This window comes from Oryza brachyantha, chromosome 12, assembly GCF_000231095.2.
Source record: "Oryza brachyantha chromosome 12, ObraRS2, whole genome shotgun sequence".
In the NCBI taxonomy this organism is placed as follows: Eukaryota; Viridiplantae; Streptophyta; class Magnoliopsida; order Poales; family Poaceae; genus Oryza; species Oryza brachyantha.
Window position 1 is genome coordinate 13,139,099 of NC_023174.2, and position 18,139 is coordinate 13,157,237.

General features: G+C 35.8%; 2 protein-coding genes across 2 annotated transcripts; both read left to right on the top strand.

The window, feature by feature from the left end:
- Positions 1–2,623: 2,623 nt before the first annotated feature.
- LOC102713698 (putative glutaredoxin-C14) lies at positions 2,624–2,935 on the top strand. Its single transcript, XM_006664017.3, has one exon. It carries the CDS (start codon positions 2,624–2,626, stop codon positions 2,933–2,935), a length of 312 nt encoding a protein of 103 aa, XP_006664080.1.
- A 10,266-nt stretch (positions 2,936–13,201) lies between these two features.
- Positions 13,202–13,672, top strand: LOC102713969 (glutaredoxin-C15). The gene has a single exon (XM_006664018.3). It carries the CDS (start codon positions 13,330–13,332, stop codon positions 13,639–13,641), a length of 312 nt encoding a protein of 103 aa, XP_006664081.1. The 5' UTR covers positions 13,202–13,329; the 3' UTR covers positions 13,642–13,672.
- The last annotated feature ends 4,467 nt before the right edge of the window (positions 13,673–18,139 follow it).

The following is an 18,139-nucleotide window of genomic DNA, read 5'->3' on the forward strand; positions in this document are numbered from 1 at the left end:
AAATTTAATTGGTGAGTCACTTCAATAAAGAGATCGAGTGTATCTAAATTTGTTCCGATTAACATCTGAGATCGATTAGTTGAGTTCATCGACCGACCAACACATGTGATATGCACAGGTGGCATTGCTTGCGCTTCTGAGATAACGACACTGCCAAATGGGTGGATTCTTTTTTTTTTATTATTGTCATCTCTCTTTCGTTTTAGGTTTCTTTGTGAATTAATCGACCAATATAATAATTAATGATTTTTGTGTCTCAGTGGCATGGCATTGGATGGAACCAAAGTATTGCTATATAATATATGCTTTTTGGCTCTATCTATATATCTTTGCAGAATCTTGCATGATTTGTGCTTTGCTAGCTACTAGCTTTTGATCTCTTAGCTAGGTAGTAGTAGCTAGCTAGCTAGGCACATCTGGAGTTGACAAGAAACTGACATAATGTATATATTTCATAGAGAAAGAGAGTAGAAATTGTCTAGTTTTGTATTGTATAATGTGTTAGGCCGCGTTCTTAATTTTTTCGAGATATATATCTTAACCGATATTATATCATTTTCTGTGCGCACATTTTTTTATGGCTAAACAATGTGTTTTTAGAAAAAAATCTATATAGAAAAATTGATTTAAAAATCATATCAATCTACTTTTTAAGTTTTTTACAATAATTAATTAATTAATTAATTAGATACTAAGAACAGGGCCTTAGTGTGCATATATATACTATGTTTTGTTTGTTTGAAACATCATTATAAAATAAAACAAATCTAAATTTGAGGTTTTCAGTTCTCAATGGAACTACTTTTACTATTCATTTTGATAGAGCAGTACATAATTAAAATGCATAATTCAAATAAAAACTAACATTTTGGGGTACATCAAATATCCAAATTCCTAAAATTACAAGAATTCATAAACTGTCATGAATACCTGCTGTTAGAAGCAAAGGTATCACTACTGATATTAAATATTGGTAATGTACATAGGTGGAAACTGTGAAAATTAATGTCACACACACACGTGTGTGTGTCTATGCATGTACTATGCATGCTTGATAGGTATATTTTAGTAGTCATGAGTGTTTTAGCATCTTGCTTTTGTTAATCACCCGTCATTTTAACATAATGGACATGAAATTTATATTTCAATGATTTTTTTAGCAAAAGGAGTCTGCCTTGTGAGTTAGCTTGCAAAATATATAAACGTACATGAACCATTTTGGAACTATTTGAATTAAAATTAAAGAAACCAGCAGGCACGCAAAATAGCATTTGTATCACTGAGATGCATGCTCAATATATATGTACTGCTCATAATTAATTGGCCTGAATGATAAGAACTTACCAAAATCTAGATTTGTTATATGGATTAACTTGCTGCCTTATATATACCGGTGAAGGTATATGATATGTTTCTGGTGATGAGGTACCAATATATATGTATATATAACGCTTTTACAGAGCTAATTGTAAGCTCACATCCAAGGGTGTGTTTAACCTTAATATATTTTTTTTATTCTAGATGGTTTTTTATCAATAAAAAGGACCAGATTATATGCCATTAATTATAAATTGCCCATGCATGATACATGTATCTCAGATTCTCAGCCAGTACAAACAAGAAAAACAAATGAAGTCTGGGTTAACCCTTAACCTTGTAACTCCTCTGAAAAATGCACAGATTAGCTAGCTAGCGAATAGATGATATATATATATATATATATATATATATATATATATATATATATATATATATATATATATATATATATATATATATGAGAGTAATTAAGCTGAAAATACAAATTCTATATGTGATTTTCTTTGCGTGAATAATCAAGATTATGTATACACTTATTATAAGGATTTTGACAACTTCTTGAGAAAGCTTAATTAACCTGCCAGATTTAGCCATGTCAAAGGAAAAAATGGCTCCCATAAGCACACACTTAAGAGAGATTCGTTGTAGGTCAACGCAACAAAATATTCCAATATTCTTTGGGCCATGTTGAAAAGACGATTCGATGCATTATCTGAATTGATCTCATGCATGCCAACCTTTTTAACAATCTATCCAATGGGCACAACTTTTGTGCCCAAAAGTCCAAAACCATCTGCACATATATTGTATATATGCGTACACTTCACTTTATTTTTAATTAATATACAGATTTAGGGAAAAGATATATATGTTATGCAAGGTCCTAGCTAGCTTAATATTAGTTAGCAAGTAGCTTATGGATTCCTTGGAACACACACACATATAAATTTTCTAGAAACATCGATCCAAACTAAAGTATAATGCTTTTCAGAATAATATTAAAAAGGATGCATGTATGTATAGTACAATATATCTCTAGGCAGAGCTAGATTATGCTGGCCTGTTCGAAACACATCTATCTTGTTCTTGCTTGTGCTGGATCCAAAACCCGTTAAGGAAACCCTAGCAACATCTTTTGCAACTCTATAAAAGGCAGCCACCCCCTGCTGTACCAAACCATCCCAAGTCACTACTACAAACACAAGCTCTCATTAGCTAGCCATTGCCTCAAGTTTCATGCACATATACACACAAACTAACCTGCTAGGGTTAGCTTGTTGTTAGGCAGACAGAGAACACAAATATGGACCGTGTGATGAAGATGGCATCGGAGCGTGCAGTGGTGATCTTCACCCTGAGCTCATGCTGCATGTGCCACACTGTGACACGCCTCTTTTGTGATCTTGGTGTCAATGCCCTAGTGCATGAGCTGGACCAGGACCCTAGGGGGAAGGAGATGGAGAGGGCACTCCTCAAGCTGCTCGGGAGGGGGCCACCGGTGCCGGCCGTGTTCATCGGTGGGAAGCTCGTCGGAGGAACCAACAAGATCATGTCCCTCCACCTTGGAGGTGAGCTGATCCCCATGCTCAAGAATGCTGGCGCCCTTTGGCTGTGATCAAGGGGTGACACCGTGCACATGAGATAGAGACCTAACTCTAGTACCACTCGGGAGAAAATAAAAGTATATAGCTGGAGAGTGTGAGGCGTGTGTTTACATAGAATAAAATGTGGCGCTAGCATGCAACTTTTGCGTCGGGGTAGGTTTTTTCAATCCTGCTCCGACAATAATATGGTTGACTAGCTTGCGAGCATTGAGATTCACACACCACATACATGTGGTTTGTGTAATCTTCCTTTTTGATGTTCCATTTTAGCTTCGGTCAATCTATATGTATCATGTGTGTACTCACCCTTTTTCCCATGAGCTAGTGAATATACATATGTATGAGAGTCAATAACCAATGATAAGTGCATGTTAAATATTTACAAACTTGCATTTCATTGCATTGATCATCTTTTAACTGCCATGCACAAAGGTTGCTCTACATTTTCTGCCATCACATGCACACACAAATTAAGCTAGATATATAATAATTGTTTGTAAGATTTGCTAGCTACATCCTACATATGTATCAATCATGCAAAGCAGAATATATAAAATCAAATCAAACCTTGTACATATATCTAAACAATTACTCAAACATGTAGCAATGAGTGGGTTAGAACATATGACACATTCTTGAGATGCATACATATATTCCCTAGGCAACCATATTTTCCCATGGACAAATTGGTTCCTACAGATCGAGCATTCCGTAGTGCTCACACCGAGGGGACATATTCCCTAGAGTTTTTGCTCTGATCCTTTCCCTTGAGATTTAGCACTAGAGAGACTATTGAATTTTAGTAGTGATACACAAATATAATCATTGATGTTTTCTTAAGTGTATTTTCAACTTCAACCACACATAGCAAACATGCACAAAGAAGAGTCCAAAAGTGGAAAGTAATTAATATTGCATCATTAGTACACATGGATTAATTCATTCATGCATTTTCTAAGGAGGTTGGGAATTTATCAGTATTTCTTATGCTTAACTAAGGCTCTACACCATTTTCTGCTACCTGCTTTATAATGAGGATGTTGAAAGGCCAGGACAGATGGAACAATGGCCACGTTCGTTTTAGGTAGTTTTGGGGCAGCTATCCGGCGTGAAAAACGTAATAATAGATTAGTATATGATTAATTAATTATTAAATATAAAAAAAATAAAAAATAGATTAATATGATATTTTAAAGCAACTTTCCTATAGAAAATTTTCATAAAAAACACATATTTTAGCAGTTTAGAAAGCGTGCGTAGGGAAATCTAAGTTATTAGCGGTACTGCTGAACGCGGCCTATAAGGGCTTCACATGTTGCCTATGTAAGATTTGACCTCACAATCTTCAAGATTCCCCCGACCATCTCTGTCATGAATGTTATATTACACTACAATGTTTCGTCAAATAAGACGGGAGGTCCTAAAATATTACAAAATGCAAGTTATATATCTTTCAAAATGATTTTGAAATAAAGACACCATGTTCTTTCTTGTTTCCCAAATACAAATGCATTTTCACATTGATCTCTTCATAATTGGAGGGGACATATATATAATTCTTTTTTTAAAAAAGAACATGCTTTTCTTTTTTACCAAAGTCAAGAAGAACCCAAGCAAGAAAGTACTATAATATAGAGTAAAGGCAAAAGTAATGTAGTCAAGAATTAATAAATCAAGAAACAACCACTTTAATATCCACAAAGGTAGCATTTATTTATTTCTCTGTTCAGAATCTATTTAAATATATGCACATGATCTACTTGAGTCTTCTAATCATATATCTAGGCTTAAAGTTGATCCTGAATTGGAAATAAAGTTCAAAGGCAAGATGTTTCTTTTATACTATGTTGGATGCATGATCAGGTAGCTAGAAAAAAGAATTGGGCCACTAATAAACTAGGCATAGACATAATATGATATACGGGATGGTTAAGTTTAGCCTATTGTCAAAATTAAAGTCGCAATGTTAACTTATATTGTCCTAGTGTTAATCCATATAATTGATTGGACAATGTACAGATGGAACCAATTAATATAAAAATTCTTTAAGTCTTGATAAAAGAACAAGTTATTCCTTAATAAACCACAGCTTGGTATATGAACAAGATTTCCTTTTCCCCTCGGCCATTTTTTGATTATATGAAAGTAGACATAAAGTTTATCAATCGGCTTGGATCATATTAGCAAGTTGCATTTTATATATATCATGCATGTGCGAAAAGCCGCAAACCCCTACTTGATGAACATATCGTAGCTTTTACAAGCGTTCAGGGTGTACACACATGGATACATGCATGCAACTAAGATAGAGTAACAGATGGATATAAAGACGATTGGCATTCATGAATAGGATATAATATATTGTGATCGGTCTCGGATCGCGGCATCACACTTACACTGTATACACTCGCTATCCCAGTGAGGTAATGGTGATGAGATTAGAGAGAGAGAGAGATGCCTCCAGCTACTTGCATTTGGTGACTAGCTACTTTACCTTTTTTTTCTGCATCAACACCTTTATTTTGATGGATTCCAATACCACAATGGAATGGATAGGTGAGATAGATGGAGCATATACAAGCTACATAGCCAAAGGCGTGGCTTGTTGGGTGCCACATTGTGAGCATGAAGAGCTCAATTCTTATATGGTAGCTAGGGCTCGATTAATCTCCTACTGCGGAATCACTTTAATTTTGACTTTCTATTTTTGCTTTTCTTTTCTTTACTGTGGAATAAAATTTTATTCCGTACCAGTGCATGTGATGACATATCGATTGATGGGTAGAGGCCGATTGTGATGCACTGCATATATGTGTCTTGTGTCGTGTAACGTATTGTACGAACGATACCATGTGTGCTTTGGGCTTTCTAGTGGGCATCTTTGTCAATAATATAATTAATATGTGTATTGGTTCTTTTGTCATAGTTTTAAAGACAAGATATAGTGTAATATAGTGAAACGAAATCATCTATCTACCACATCTGCCAAGCTACAGGCCTCAATTGGATATTAGGTGACAGTAATTTTGATATATCATCGTTCATTTATTTCTTATTTTCTTATTAGTCTTAGACTTTTTGCATTTTTATTAGCCTCATTTTGATGAATTTAATTATGGAATAATCCATTTCCATAGAATATTAAATTAAGAAAGAAATGATATGAGTCTACCGCTTACAAGAAAAGAGCTAGTCACCATCCATCAATGCATGATGTTCTTCAACTGGTCGTTAATTAATCTTGATGGTGAACATGTTATTGATTGTGAGCCCATATTAAGATATTTAGATGGAAAAATGGAGAAAATCATGGACAACTGAGTTGTTATACAATACTTACCTTATGTAACTGGTTATACATGCATATTAAGATACGCTACTGTTTGTACAGAAGTAATATATAATTGGTTGTGCAGCAGAAACTTTGGGGAATGTATATTCAAATACCCCCAAAGAGCTCGCTATATTAGGTTAATTGTGTATAATTATGTTAGAGTTGAGCCGTACGATTCTTGTTTGAGATCAGAACCAATCATCTTCTCTTCTAGCTAGCATCGGATTTTATATGTGGCCATCCATTTCCATTTCATGCATTTTTGTCAAAACTGTGGATTTATTTTGTAGAGAGAGAAATTGTCACATTTCTTGGTTATGCTGTTATTTGGAGAAAAATCACACTTTTATTATTATTATTATTATTATTATTATTATTATTATTATTATTATTACGAGTAAAGTACATGGTCAGTCCTTAAACTTGTAGCGCGGTACCACTTAGGTCCATAAACTTAGAAAATGCACGTTTAGGTCCATGAACTCGTTTTAACGTCTAAAATCATGGATCTGGATGGTACATTAAAACGAGTTTATGGACCTGGATGGTATATTAAAACAAGTTTATGAACCTGGATGGTACATTAAAATAAGTTCATGGAACTAAACGTGCATTTTCTAAGTTTATGGACCTAAGTGGTACCGTGGCACAAGTTTAAGTACCGGTTATGTACTTTCCTCTATTATGATGATGATGATGATGATGATGATGATGTATGCCTGGTTGATAACTTCATATCAAGGATCATGTATTTGGTGGCAAGAAGAAGAAAGTCAGTCTTGTAAGCCTAAAGGATATAAATATATATACTAGCTATAAGCTGATCTCTTGCGACCAAAAGCATGGAAAGCAAGAAATTCTCACATTATTGCCTGACCTCAACATGTGTATGTTTCAATTTTCCCATTTGTTCTATATAATATATGTAGCCATTCATGCGTGCTAATTTATACTATCTATTATATATATATATATATATATGTGTCGACGGGTTATACTCGACTATGATATTTATAGACATAGGGTTCAACTGATGCCAAGTTATCTATGAGACAGTAATAAGAAGAAGATTCAAGGGATTTTTTTTTACATATTTGAATCTCAATGTGAGTAATAATTTGACGATCTAAAACCACATAAGGTGCAAAAGGGTAATGAATTTACTCCGTCTAGCCTATCAACTAATACTAGTTATATGCCCGTACTTCGCAACGGAACTATATTTATTTGACAAGAAAATAATTAGCTCAAAGCACACATTTCATTTCCAGTTTACCAACAACAAATAAGCTTTACAAATCTTCAAGTATTTTAAGACAAAAGACAAAAGAGGCAATGAGCTCAACAAGTCTGACTAATCTTTTTGTAGGAAGAAGAAGAAAAATAATATACAGAGATGTTGAATCAGCTCACCAGTGAACAACTACGTTGCCTATCATAGCACACAAGTGCCAGCCAGAGCAAATGGAACAAAGTTAGCATGCAAACCCCAGCTAAGAATAAAATCTCTATTAGCAAAAATTAAAATCCAAATACTGAATAAAGAAAGAAGTCCACCAAAAGCAGGTAAGCGGGAAAGGGGGGGGGGGGCATATGGTGAGCAGTTTCCATAAGAGAAATATTGAATTCACATTTTTGTAGTATGCACAGATATAGTTTTGTACCCTGTAGAAACAGCTTGACCCAAATGGACATGAACCGGTTTCCAAAATTAAAGTACTTGTAGTCAATAGACCTGCAAAAGTTTAGATATTAGGACATATATCAAATACTCAGGCATATAATACTATTAATAATAAATGACTCATACAAAATTCAGCTTGCATATTTCAAAAATGGGCATGTATAAGAATCAAGAAATGCAATTTTCACACAAATTGTTATCACTATGCTTAGCCAAGTAATTATAAAAAATATGTCAACAATCTTGAGGCACATGATAGACGGTACTTGCAAATTTTTAGAAGAAAAAAGGACCTTGAGGAGTACAGTTGTTGTCCAGAGGACATGTGAACTGCACCATAGTTTTTTTCTTAAAAAAAAAGAGAGATAGAGCAAATGTGACAAAACAATAACGGGAAAGCTGCATACTCTGATGAACAGACATTCCAAATCATCCCCCTTTGCCCACTGTTTCTGGCCTACTTTTCAAGCATTCTATGCACTCTCCTTTACCGTCAGTTCTAACGTCAAAACAGAGGGCTCAGAGTTATAGTTTGAGACACAAAGTGCAAATCCTGTCATAGAGGTATCTATCACTTGGGGTCCTGTCCTTGATGCATAAAAACTCAAAACTCAAACATGGATCACATAATTTTTTTGGACCAAAAAAACAAAGAAGATAAAGCTATTGGATGTGTTGATATGAAAAACATGCCCTGTCTGTCATACTGACATAACCAGGATTCAATTTGTTTTTTTTTTTGAAATGGATGGCAGCATTTTCAAATGGCATATAAAATCTTTTAGAGCTTGTATTTTTGTTAGCAAGATTTGGCCAATAATCTACATAACATTCTGATATTCATAATTGCCTATCATAGCAGAGAGCTTTAGTCTTTTGGTGTCAATAGGAGAAAATTGTTATATAATCAGATAAGCTTCGTAGGGTTTCACACCTAACTTGTTATATTAAGGAGGAAACATTTTTTATTATGTGAAGACTATGATAAACTGCTAGCATGCGTCTCACAAACCATAAAAAAATAAAACCTAATGATATCTCTTTCTGATTGAGTTCTTGCAAGTTCCAGCTACAAGCTAGTAAGCACACTTTAGGGGAGAAATTCTGACCCTGGGCAAACTAATATAAAAGATACGATTTCTGAAAACTACTATCAAAAATATTTTTCTGACCATTTTTGTTTTTAATATTAAGTTTTTCTTACACTGTAAACGAAGACAACGAAGTCATAAAGAAACAACACCTTACGGCAATGTATGACAGCAAACAATTGAACTGATAGTAGCATAGTAGCTAGCATCAGTTTTTAATTGAAATTGAAGATAGATTATATAATCGTCAAGCTGGAAAAACAAATAAACAAAAACAAAATATCTCTTTACTGAAAAGGTAGGTGAGTGAAGCTTCACCTATCTTTATTTCTAATACTATTTATGAACTGAAAAGGTAGCATCATTGCAGTGAATTTTGATTCGATTTTTATATCACTTAGGATACAGGTGTTGTGCACATTGAACTACTATTTCAGAAAACTTGGTTCCTGCATAATTTGCAAGGAGCTCCAATACTGACTAAATGCATGGGTGGGTTGAATCAAGTTGATCTCAACCGTAGATTTCAAGATGGACAACAAACCCGCCTGCAAGTTTTCACCGGTTGACATCTTCATTCCCCTGGTAACATAATTTAGAATTAACTCATCCAAGATGCATGTCCTACTACTACTATAATTTAGAATTAACGCATGTTGCTAGTGCGTACTACCATTGTCAATGACTCGCATCAACATCATCTCGCAGATACACGCATAGCTCAGAAGTCAGAAACCATACTCACCTTGCCATCATGAAGCTCGTGGCCATGAGCTGCTCATACGACGCCGACGACGACGACCCTTATCGCCAGTCGGAGGAGAGGCCGACAGCGCCAAACACATCAGCGGTGTTGACGAAGGCAGCGCCGGAGGCAGCGCAGTCGGCGATGGAGGGACGGTAGGGTGGCGGCAGTGACACGGGATTGCCGCGACGGCGGGAGGGCGACCGAGGAGGGAGGGCGACGGAGGCAGCGGCGGGAGGGCGACCGAAGAGGAGGAGGGGCGGCGGATAGGGTTTGGGAGGCGCTCGAGCCGAGGGGAGTGCGCACACGAGATGGGAGGGAGGGAGGCATTCTGATCTGGGCCGTCCGATCCAGCGTAGATTGATTATGTCTGTTGGATTTATCCAATGAATAAATGAGTAAACTGAGTTGGTGCACTATAGGGTAGATGTAACAACCTAAATGGAGAGATGTAGTTAGTGGCTAGCAGCAAGACAATTTTGTAGATCTTGACTTGATGTAGCTTGTGTTTGTCCTGCGATTTAATGCATTTCTTCTCTGGAAGGCCATTGTATTTATACCAGTAGGTATCCCTTATCCAAATAGGACTCCAAAACTATTTAGATAATATGACTGATTTGGTATAGTCATCTTTAGATCAAACTATCATTACCTTGCCCAGAGTCGATTTTCTTCCGTAGTCATAAACACTTTCATCTTTATAGGAATCCTATATCCGTATATGTATAGGTTATGTATAGGTACATACTATTACCGAAAATGGTTAGTCCATGTATAGGAGGGGTATACTATATCTAAAATACTGACAATATATATGTACAATAATTGAGTAAACCATTCATGCATATGTATATATGTCTTTGGCATACATCAGCATCTAATGCTTGTATGTGACCTGGTCATGAAAAAGATATGGCAGATTCAAACCTTATCATAAACGTATGCAGGGATCTTTCAAGCTTTGCTGGGATTCCTCTTTTTTTTTCTTTTTTTTTTTGTGCAGTGGCTGGCATCCAAAAATATCCCAATATTCCCCATATATCTTGCTAGCGCTATAGTCCCCATTTAAAGTTGTTTTAAACGTTATCTGGTAGTACGCGCTTGCCGATCTACTTTATCAGATGGATGTGGACACATGCATGTATAATGAAAAACTATGGTTTAATTCATGTATAGTGCTATTTTGCTCTATGTGCCAAATGGTCAATATATATATATATGAGTAGCTAGCTGGTTTCCTTTTAACAATAAGTACTCCATCTGTTTTTTACTAATAGCTAACACTGTTGACTTTTGGATATTCATTTGACAATTTACATTATTCAAAAAATATTACATGATTATTGTTAATTTGGTTGTGATTAGATTTATCATTCAAGGCATTGTAAGAATGACTTGCATGTTTGTATATTTGTATAAAAATTTTGAACAATACGAATGATCAAATATATGACCGAAAGTTAATGATATCATCTATTAAAAAATGGAGGGAGTAGCTAGCTAGTTAGACATGAATTGTTTATCTAAACTATTCTACAGATTTTTAAAAAGCCCCTACATTTTTTTCTCTTTACATGACAGGAGAATAAGGATGGGATTGACTTTAGCCATAAAACGTCCCCCTACCTTGAGTATTGACTCTACTACTACCGTCTTCCACTCCCCCTTCTTGAGCCTTTAGACCACCACCGCTGTGGACCATGCTGTATGGAGCCTGGTACACCCTATACAGGTATCATCAACCTGTCCCTTTGTTATACCAATGATGCAGGGCTAGAACTAGCGACCTAAGGGCTAGATCCAGCAACTCTTTGCCTAGGCTTACTATATCTGGCTCCCCATGATTCCTCTACATTGGCAACGGAGACTCGGAGACAATCCTCCATCTGACCAGGTCTAGGGGAGCTAGGATCAGGGTCAAACGGATGGAGGAGGGTTGTAGAAAGCCAATCTGATGATGTAGGAGCGCTTAGTGATCTGGTGACAATAATAATAAGGTAAATCAGTTCCCATAGATGTAGAAGAGAAATAGAAGTTAGGGGCCTAGATATGACGTGAGTCCTAAAATGCCTAGCTCACCTTTCATTGAGGCAGCTTTGCTTGTACAGACGTGATGCTGACTCTGTCAATCGGACCCTCATCCATGATACTTAGACTACAATGGCATTTATCATTTCCATCACGATGCCTTGACTATGACACTACACTCTGTCGACACCGATGTCTTTCCCTTGTTGCCGCTCATTTGCTCATTCCCCAATTTGCTAGAACTCACATGGATTTTCCTGGTTGAACTCATGTGATCTTTTTCTAGTGAAACTCATGTGGATTTGTTAGAAACTGTCGTATTGATTTGTCAGCTAAATTGGATGCTAGCCATGTCAGTTTGTGAGTTAAATTGAATTTACTGAAGAAACTGTCGAACCCAGATGTCAATTGTATTTTTAGTTCTTTTAGTAGAAAACCATTATCAGTCGTCAGTGGGCATAATGAACATGTGCAGTTCTGCTCATAAAATCGATTTACATAGATGGTTCACAAACGGTTACAGAATCAATTGTTAAAATTGATGATTTTTACTGTTGTTTTATTTTATTAGAGGCAGTTGACTCAACCGCCTCAATATATGGCATTTGGTTGCATGTAAAAATAATTTCCACAATTTACTTTTGCATATATTCAATAAAAAAGATAGTCGAACATCGTATACCCAAACACCAACAATGTCATGTGTTTAATAATTGGAGCATATCAAATATTTTTTAATTTATGCAAAACGACTAGGGCCGCGGTCGGCATGACCGTAAGTTAACTAACCCTTCCTTATTTTCCTCGTGTACGCTTTTCGAACTGCTAAACGGTATATTTTTTTGCAAAAAAATTCTATAGGAAAATTGTTTTAAAAAATTATATTAATCTGTTTTATATTTTTTTAATAACTAATTAATTATATACTAATTTATTACTATGTTTTTCGCGCCGGATAAGTTAACTTACACCCCTAATCCCCGAACACGGCCTAGGTGTGGCTAGTGAGAGGAGTGTGGCATGCCTGCCGACAGTAGTATAGATGCATATATCCATGCACTCTCCTTTTGCTCCATAGCTAGCTATAGCCACTACACACACACGTCTATCCACATAGCAACCAATTAACCGAAACACAACAATATCGATCGGCATCACATACACTATTACCAAGGACGACGACGACAGATACGTGCAAACCCTACGCCGAAAGAGCCCAGAAAGAAAAAAAAAAAGAAGAGAGTCCAGGCTCGTTTTCAGCGTGCGATCCACACGTCCAAAAGATTCTTATGCCCACTCTCTCTCTAGATTTCTCTCTCCCTCTCTCTCTGTCATGCATGAACACGCTATAAAAAGGCATGTACACCCTGCATTCGCAAACCACAAAGCCATCGATCAGACGACACTGCAGCAGCAGCAGATCGTCATCATCTCATCGATCGATCTCTGGCACACACATACACTAATTGATCATCAGCTTGATTGATTGCTACATAGATAGCAAGAAATCGTAGCAGTGAGTGATGGAGAGGGTGACGAAGCTGTCGACGGAGAAGGCGGTGGTGATCTTCACGGCGAGCAACTGCCCGATGTGCCACACGGTGGTGAGCCTCTTCTCCGACCTCGGCGTCGGCGCCGCCGTGCACGAGCTCGACAGGGACCCGCACGGCCGCGACATGGAGCGGGACCTCGCCCGCCGCCTTGGCCGCTCCCCGCCCGTCCCCGCCGTCTTCATCGCCGGCAAGCTCGTCGGCTCCACCGACCGCGTCATGTCCCTCCACCTCGCCGGCAAGCTCGTCCCCATGCTCAGGGGCGCCGGCGCCATTTGGCTCTGAGCAGCTAAGCCCCACCAAATTAACCTCTCGACTGCACTGGTCTAATATTAATTACTAATTACCTATATATATAATACATATGAGTTTTATATGTTATATATATATATATATATATATATATATATATATATATACACACACACACACACGTGTATGCATCTTTGCATTAATTGCATGCATCGTGTGCGTAAACAAAAAGGTACAACTACTCACTATGAGAAAATAACTCCACATTTAATAGAGACGATCATGCTTACGTGAGGATTGACGGTATTTAATTGTCTGTCGAATATAAAAAAAAAGTGAGTGAATTTTGCCGCTTATGAACATTGACTAGCAGTTATATATAGATGAGGATGAGGAATATGCAGTGAGTTTTCTATATGTAAAACAGGCTTATGTAGCTCTTTTTTCTAATGGGAGCTGTATTTTGTAACCTCATGATCAGGAATAATGAAGCATTTTAATCATATATCCATCTATGAAAAACTTGTGTCATCTACATCTATCCATTCTCATATTCATACATATGGTGCAACTCTAGCATATATCTAGCTGATGTTGCAATTTACAGGCAGAGAGTGACCTTCTCTTTCTTCAGCCAAAAAGGTGCTAGAGATGTATATATAAACTTGATCTGATTCAATCAATACTTTAAAAATATAAGGTAATTAAAGTCCATTTTTGGCTCTTGGCACCTGAACTTTTATCCAAGTTCATTTTTTGTGAACTTAATTTAAAACGGACAAAAAGGTACACTAATTAATAAACCATATTACTCTATAGTTCAGGGTAAAAAAAAAACCATATTTTGAGGGCCATAAATAGATAACTTTTCCCCCATAAATATTCCAACGAGTGCACTTGGTGTGTCTGGGTCCAAGCAATCTAACAAATAGATCTAGTAGGAATCACCTTTCCAATGCAATATTCTAAGACAGAGATAGTGTGTGTGTGTGTATGCTCAAATACATATATATATCAGCAACTAGCTAGATTGCATATATGAGATGGACGGCATAGATCAAAGCATGAAGATTTCTCATATCATGCTACTAGCTATATAAATCGTCCATTTGATCAAGCTGTGCCCGCAAAGGTCAATTGAATTGAAATAATTTTTATTAGGGTATTTTTGCAGTGTTGTGGGTTTCTTAACGTAGGTAAATGACCTCTCGGAAATTTTAGGAGGAGCCAGCTCGTATATGAACAAAAATTTATGTTCCATTGGAAGTGTCATCCTCTGCGTACGTAGTACTACTCTCTCCATTCCATACAATATGTTATTTTAGTTATATTCTAATCAAACATCGCTAACTTTGATCGAGTTTATAAAAGAGATACACAAACATCTATAATACTAATTAAAATATTAGTTCTAGTAAGCACACCATGAAATATGTCTTGATGGTATATATATTTGTTATTAATTGTAGACGTTGTTGTATTTTTCCTATAATATTGGTTAATCTCTAACTTTGATCGAGTTTATAAAAGAGATACACAAATATCTATAATACTAATTAAATTAGTTTTAGTATGTACACCATGAAATATGTCTTGATGGTATATATATTTGTTATTAATTGTAGATGTCGTTGTATTTTTCATATAATCTTGGTTAAAGTCAGAGAAGTTTGACTTAAGTAAAAACTACTCCTTCCATCCTAAAATAAGATTATCTTTGTCTTCTCTTAGTTGTACCAAAGAAACTTCATCTTTAGGAAACTATTTCATTAAAGTTTATGAAAGTAGGAAACAAATTTATTGGGACTACATAAAGTGGGGGACAAATATATTGTAATTTGTTAAAGTGGAGGGTATTCTAGACTTTTTGCTTTTGTATTGGTATGTATAGGATAAGTGAAAAATAAATTTATTTTGAGACACGGAGAGCAAAATAATTTACAATGTGGAATTGAAAAATTATTTTGTAGGTAGGCCACCACCACCACTACCTCCTATAAAAGTAGTGACGCTGCATCCAGCACATTTTACAAGTGATAAATCATGTATATATATATTCTCATATCAGATTCCATGTGACATGCCATTTATTGGATCTTCTCCCTTTATATTATACTCCATTTATTTTATATCATTTGCCATATTTTCGAGCAAATTTCACATCAAACAAGGATAAGTGGCAAATTAAAATCATCACCCTCATTAACTACATCCCAATCATCTCCCAAAGCAACAATAACTCCGACTATATGGATGTATTGATTAAGGTAGGCAGGTTACCTTCGAAATACTTTGTGAAAATGGAAAGTATTTAGATAGAAAAAAATTGGAAGCTAGAGTGACGAGTAATTTCAAACAAAGGGAGTACTATATGTTTCGCATGTGCATTGCTCTAGCTTTAAATGGGTTTGTGTGGTTCATTTTTTTAAGGAAAAGATCAACAGGTACAAACACATTTGAATCAGCCCAATGAATTGTTAGATTGGCCTGGCCCAACTGAAGAATTATTTTGCCTGGCAGTCTGCGTTTTCTGCTAGTAGCAAATTAAGTTTCAGAGAAATGGATTAATGTTATTTATCTGCTGAATATGTAGTGAATAATCCATCTTCTCTTTTGCTATACAAGTTATCTAGCTAGCCAACCAATGTAAACATCATATATATTCACACTGAGAATAATTAATTATCTCATTTTTTTCTATATTTTGTCGCTAATTAATTATGCATAAGACATAGACTTAACCTGCATTATATTGTACCATGAAGATTATTCAGATTGCAATTACAATTCCTAGGGAAATGCATTTTGGGTTTAAAAAAATAATGCAACTACAATCCGGCAATCTTGCATCGTCCATCCGATCTGCATAATACATTATTTGCAAAAATGGCTGAACATCAGAAACTTCCATCCAAGCATGAACAAAGTGGTCCAAAAGATGCCAAAAACAAGGGAGGTAGCAGCTGGAACTATTTGTTCCCTCTCTTTTTTTTAATGTGATATAATTTGTTATTAACAAGTAACATGCAAAACCAACAAAGTACACAAACTTGGAGAGGCCATGCATGTGAGTTGGTGGTTACTTGGAGGCATGGCATACTCCCAACCAAAGCAATAATCCATGCACTGCATCCCTATTTGGTTCTCATGTAATTTTATCTGAGTTTGTGATAGCCATTTAATGATATAATTGATTAAATTACATACTCTAAATTACAAAAGTTATTTTATTAAGATCAAATGATAAATTTTATATAGAATTATTTTACACAAAATGCGTCATATTTAGAGGATTGGAAAATATACATGGGATGGACAGGATGGTCACTCTCACTCTCAAGCTCAGATGAGCCAAGCCAACAAACAACTAGAGCATACGGAGGAGCCCTACACATGTCAATGCATGCAAGTTGCATCAGACAACCAGCTAACGAGATGGATCATCTGGACCGTCGGATCCTGGATAGACGGTGTGGGGTAGGTGCACTGCAGATCATGGCTGGCGCCCGCAGATGAGGTGCTGTTAATCATGTCTGGCGGCCCTGGCCCATATGCATCCATGTTTCACTGGCTTATGTTAATGTGACATCCTGTGTGAGCACATGATATTGTGGCTTTTGATATGAAACATCCTTTGGGGTTTGTTGTTGTTGTTTATATGTTTTGTTTATGTTTTTCTATTTTTGTCTTGCTCTCAGTTAGTTTAAAATACTGCCTTCGTCACTAGATGTTTGACGCCGTTGGCGTTTTATTCAAATTCTTTTGTACAATATGTAAATTTATATATATGCATCAAAGTATATTTGACAATAAATGAAATGATATAAAAATAATTAATAATTATGTAAATTTTTTTAATAAGACGAAGAGTCAAACGTGTATTAAAAAGTTAACGGTGTCAAACATTTAGAGACGGAGGGAGTAATATTTTGTATAGAATTAATATGATTGAGTTTTTATTATCTTACTGTACCTGAGTAGTTCAGACATGATATATATTACGTCCTAAAATATATGATATTTTAGTTATACAAATACCAAAATCTTCTATACAATGGACAGAGGTAGTATTAAAATTCAACGGTATTTTTTTAGAAAAATAATCCTTTCATGGAACACAGTAGGAGACTACAAACTCATATCTGTACTCCTATAAAAAGGAGTACTGATGGCACCACCTACCATCACTACAGTTTTATAATTTAGCTCTTAAATTTCTTAATATTAAAAACAGTTAAATATAGATTGATATCCATATATAAATTCAAATTAAGGTGACTATTTCATATAAGAAAATTTGATAACGCATCATAAATTCATAGCAAAGCATGGATATTTAACTAGTTGTTACATAAAAATTACCCATATAAAGACTCCATATTTTGAAATGGGCTTAACACTGACAAACTTTGGTCTCCTCCGCATAAAGACTTGGGAGTATGAAAAAATATCAACCACCATCCACGTAACAAAACTACTTTATCTTTTTTTTAATAACTCACATATTACGGCATGTATTTTAAACTTTGAC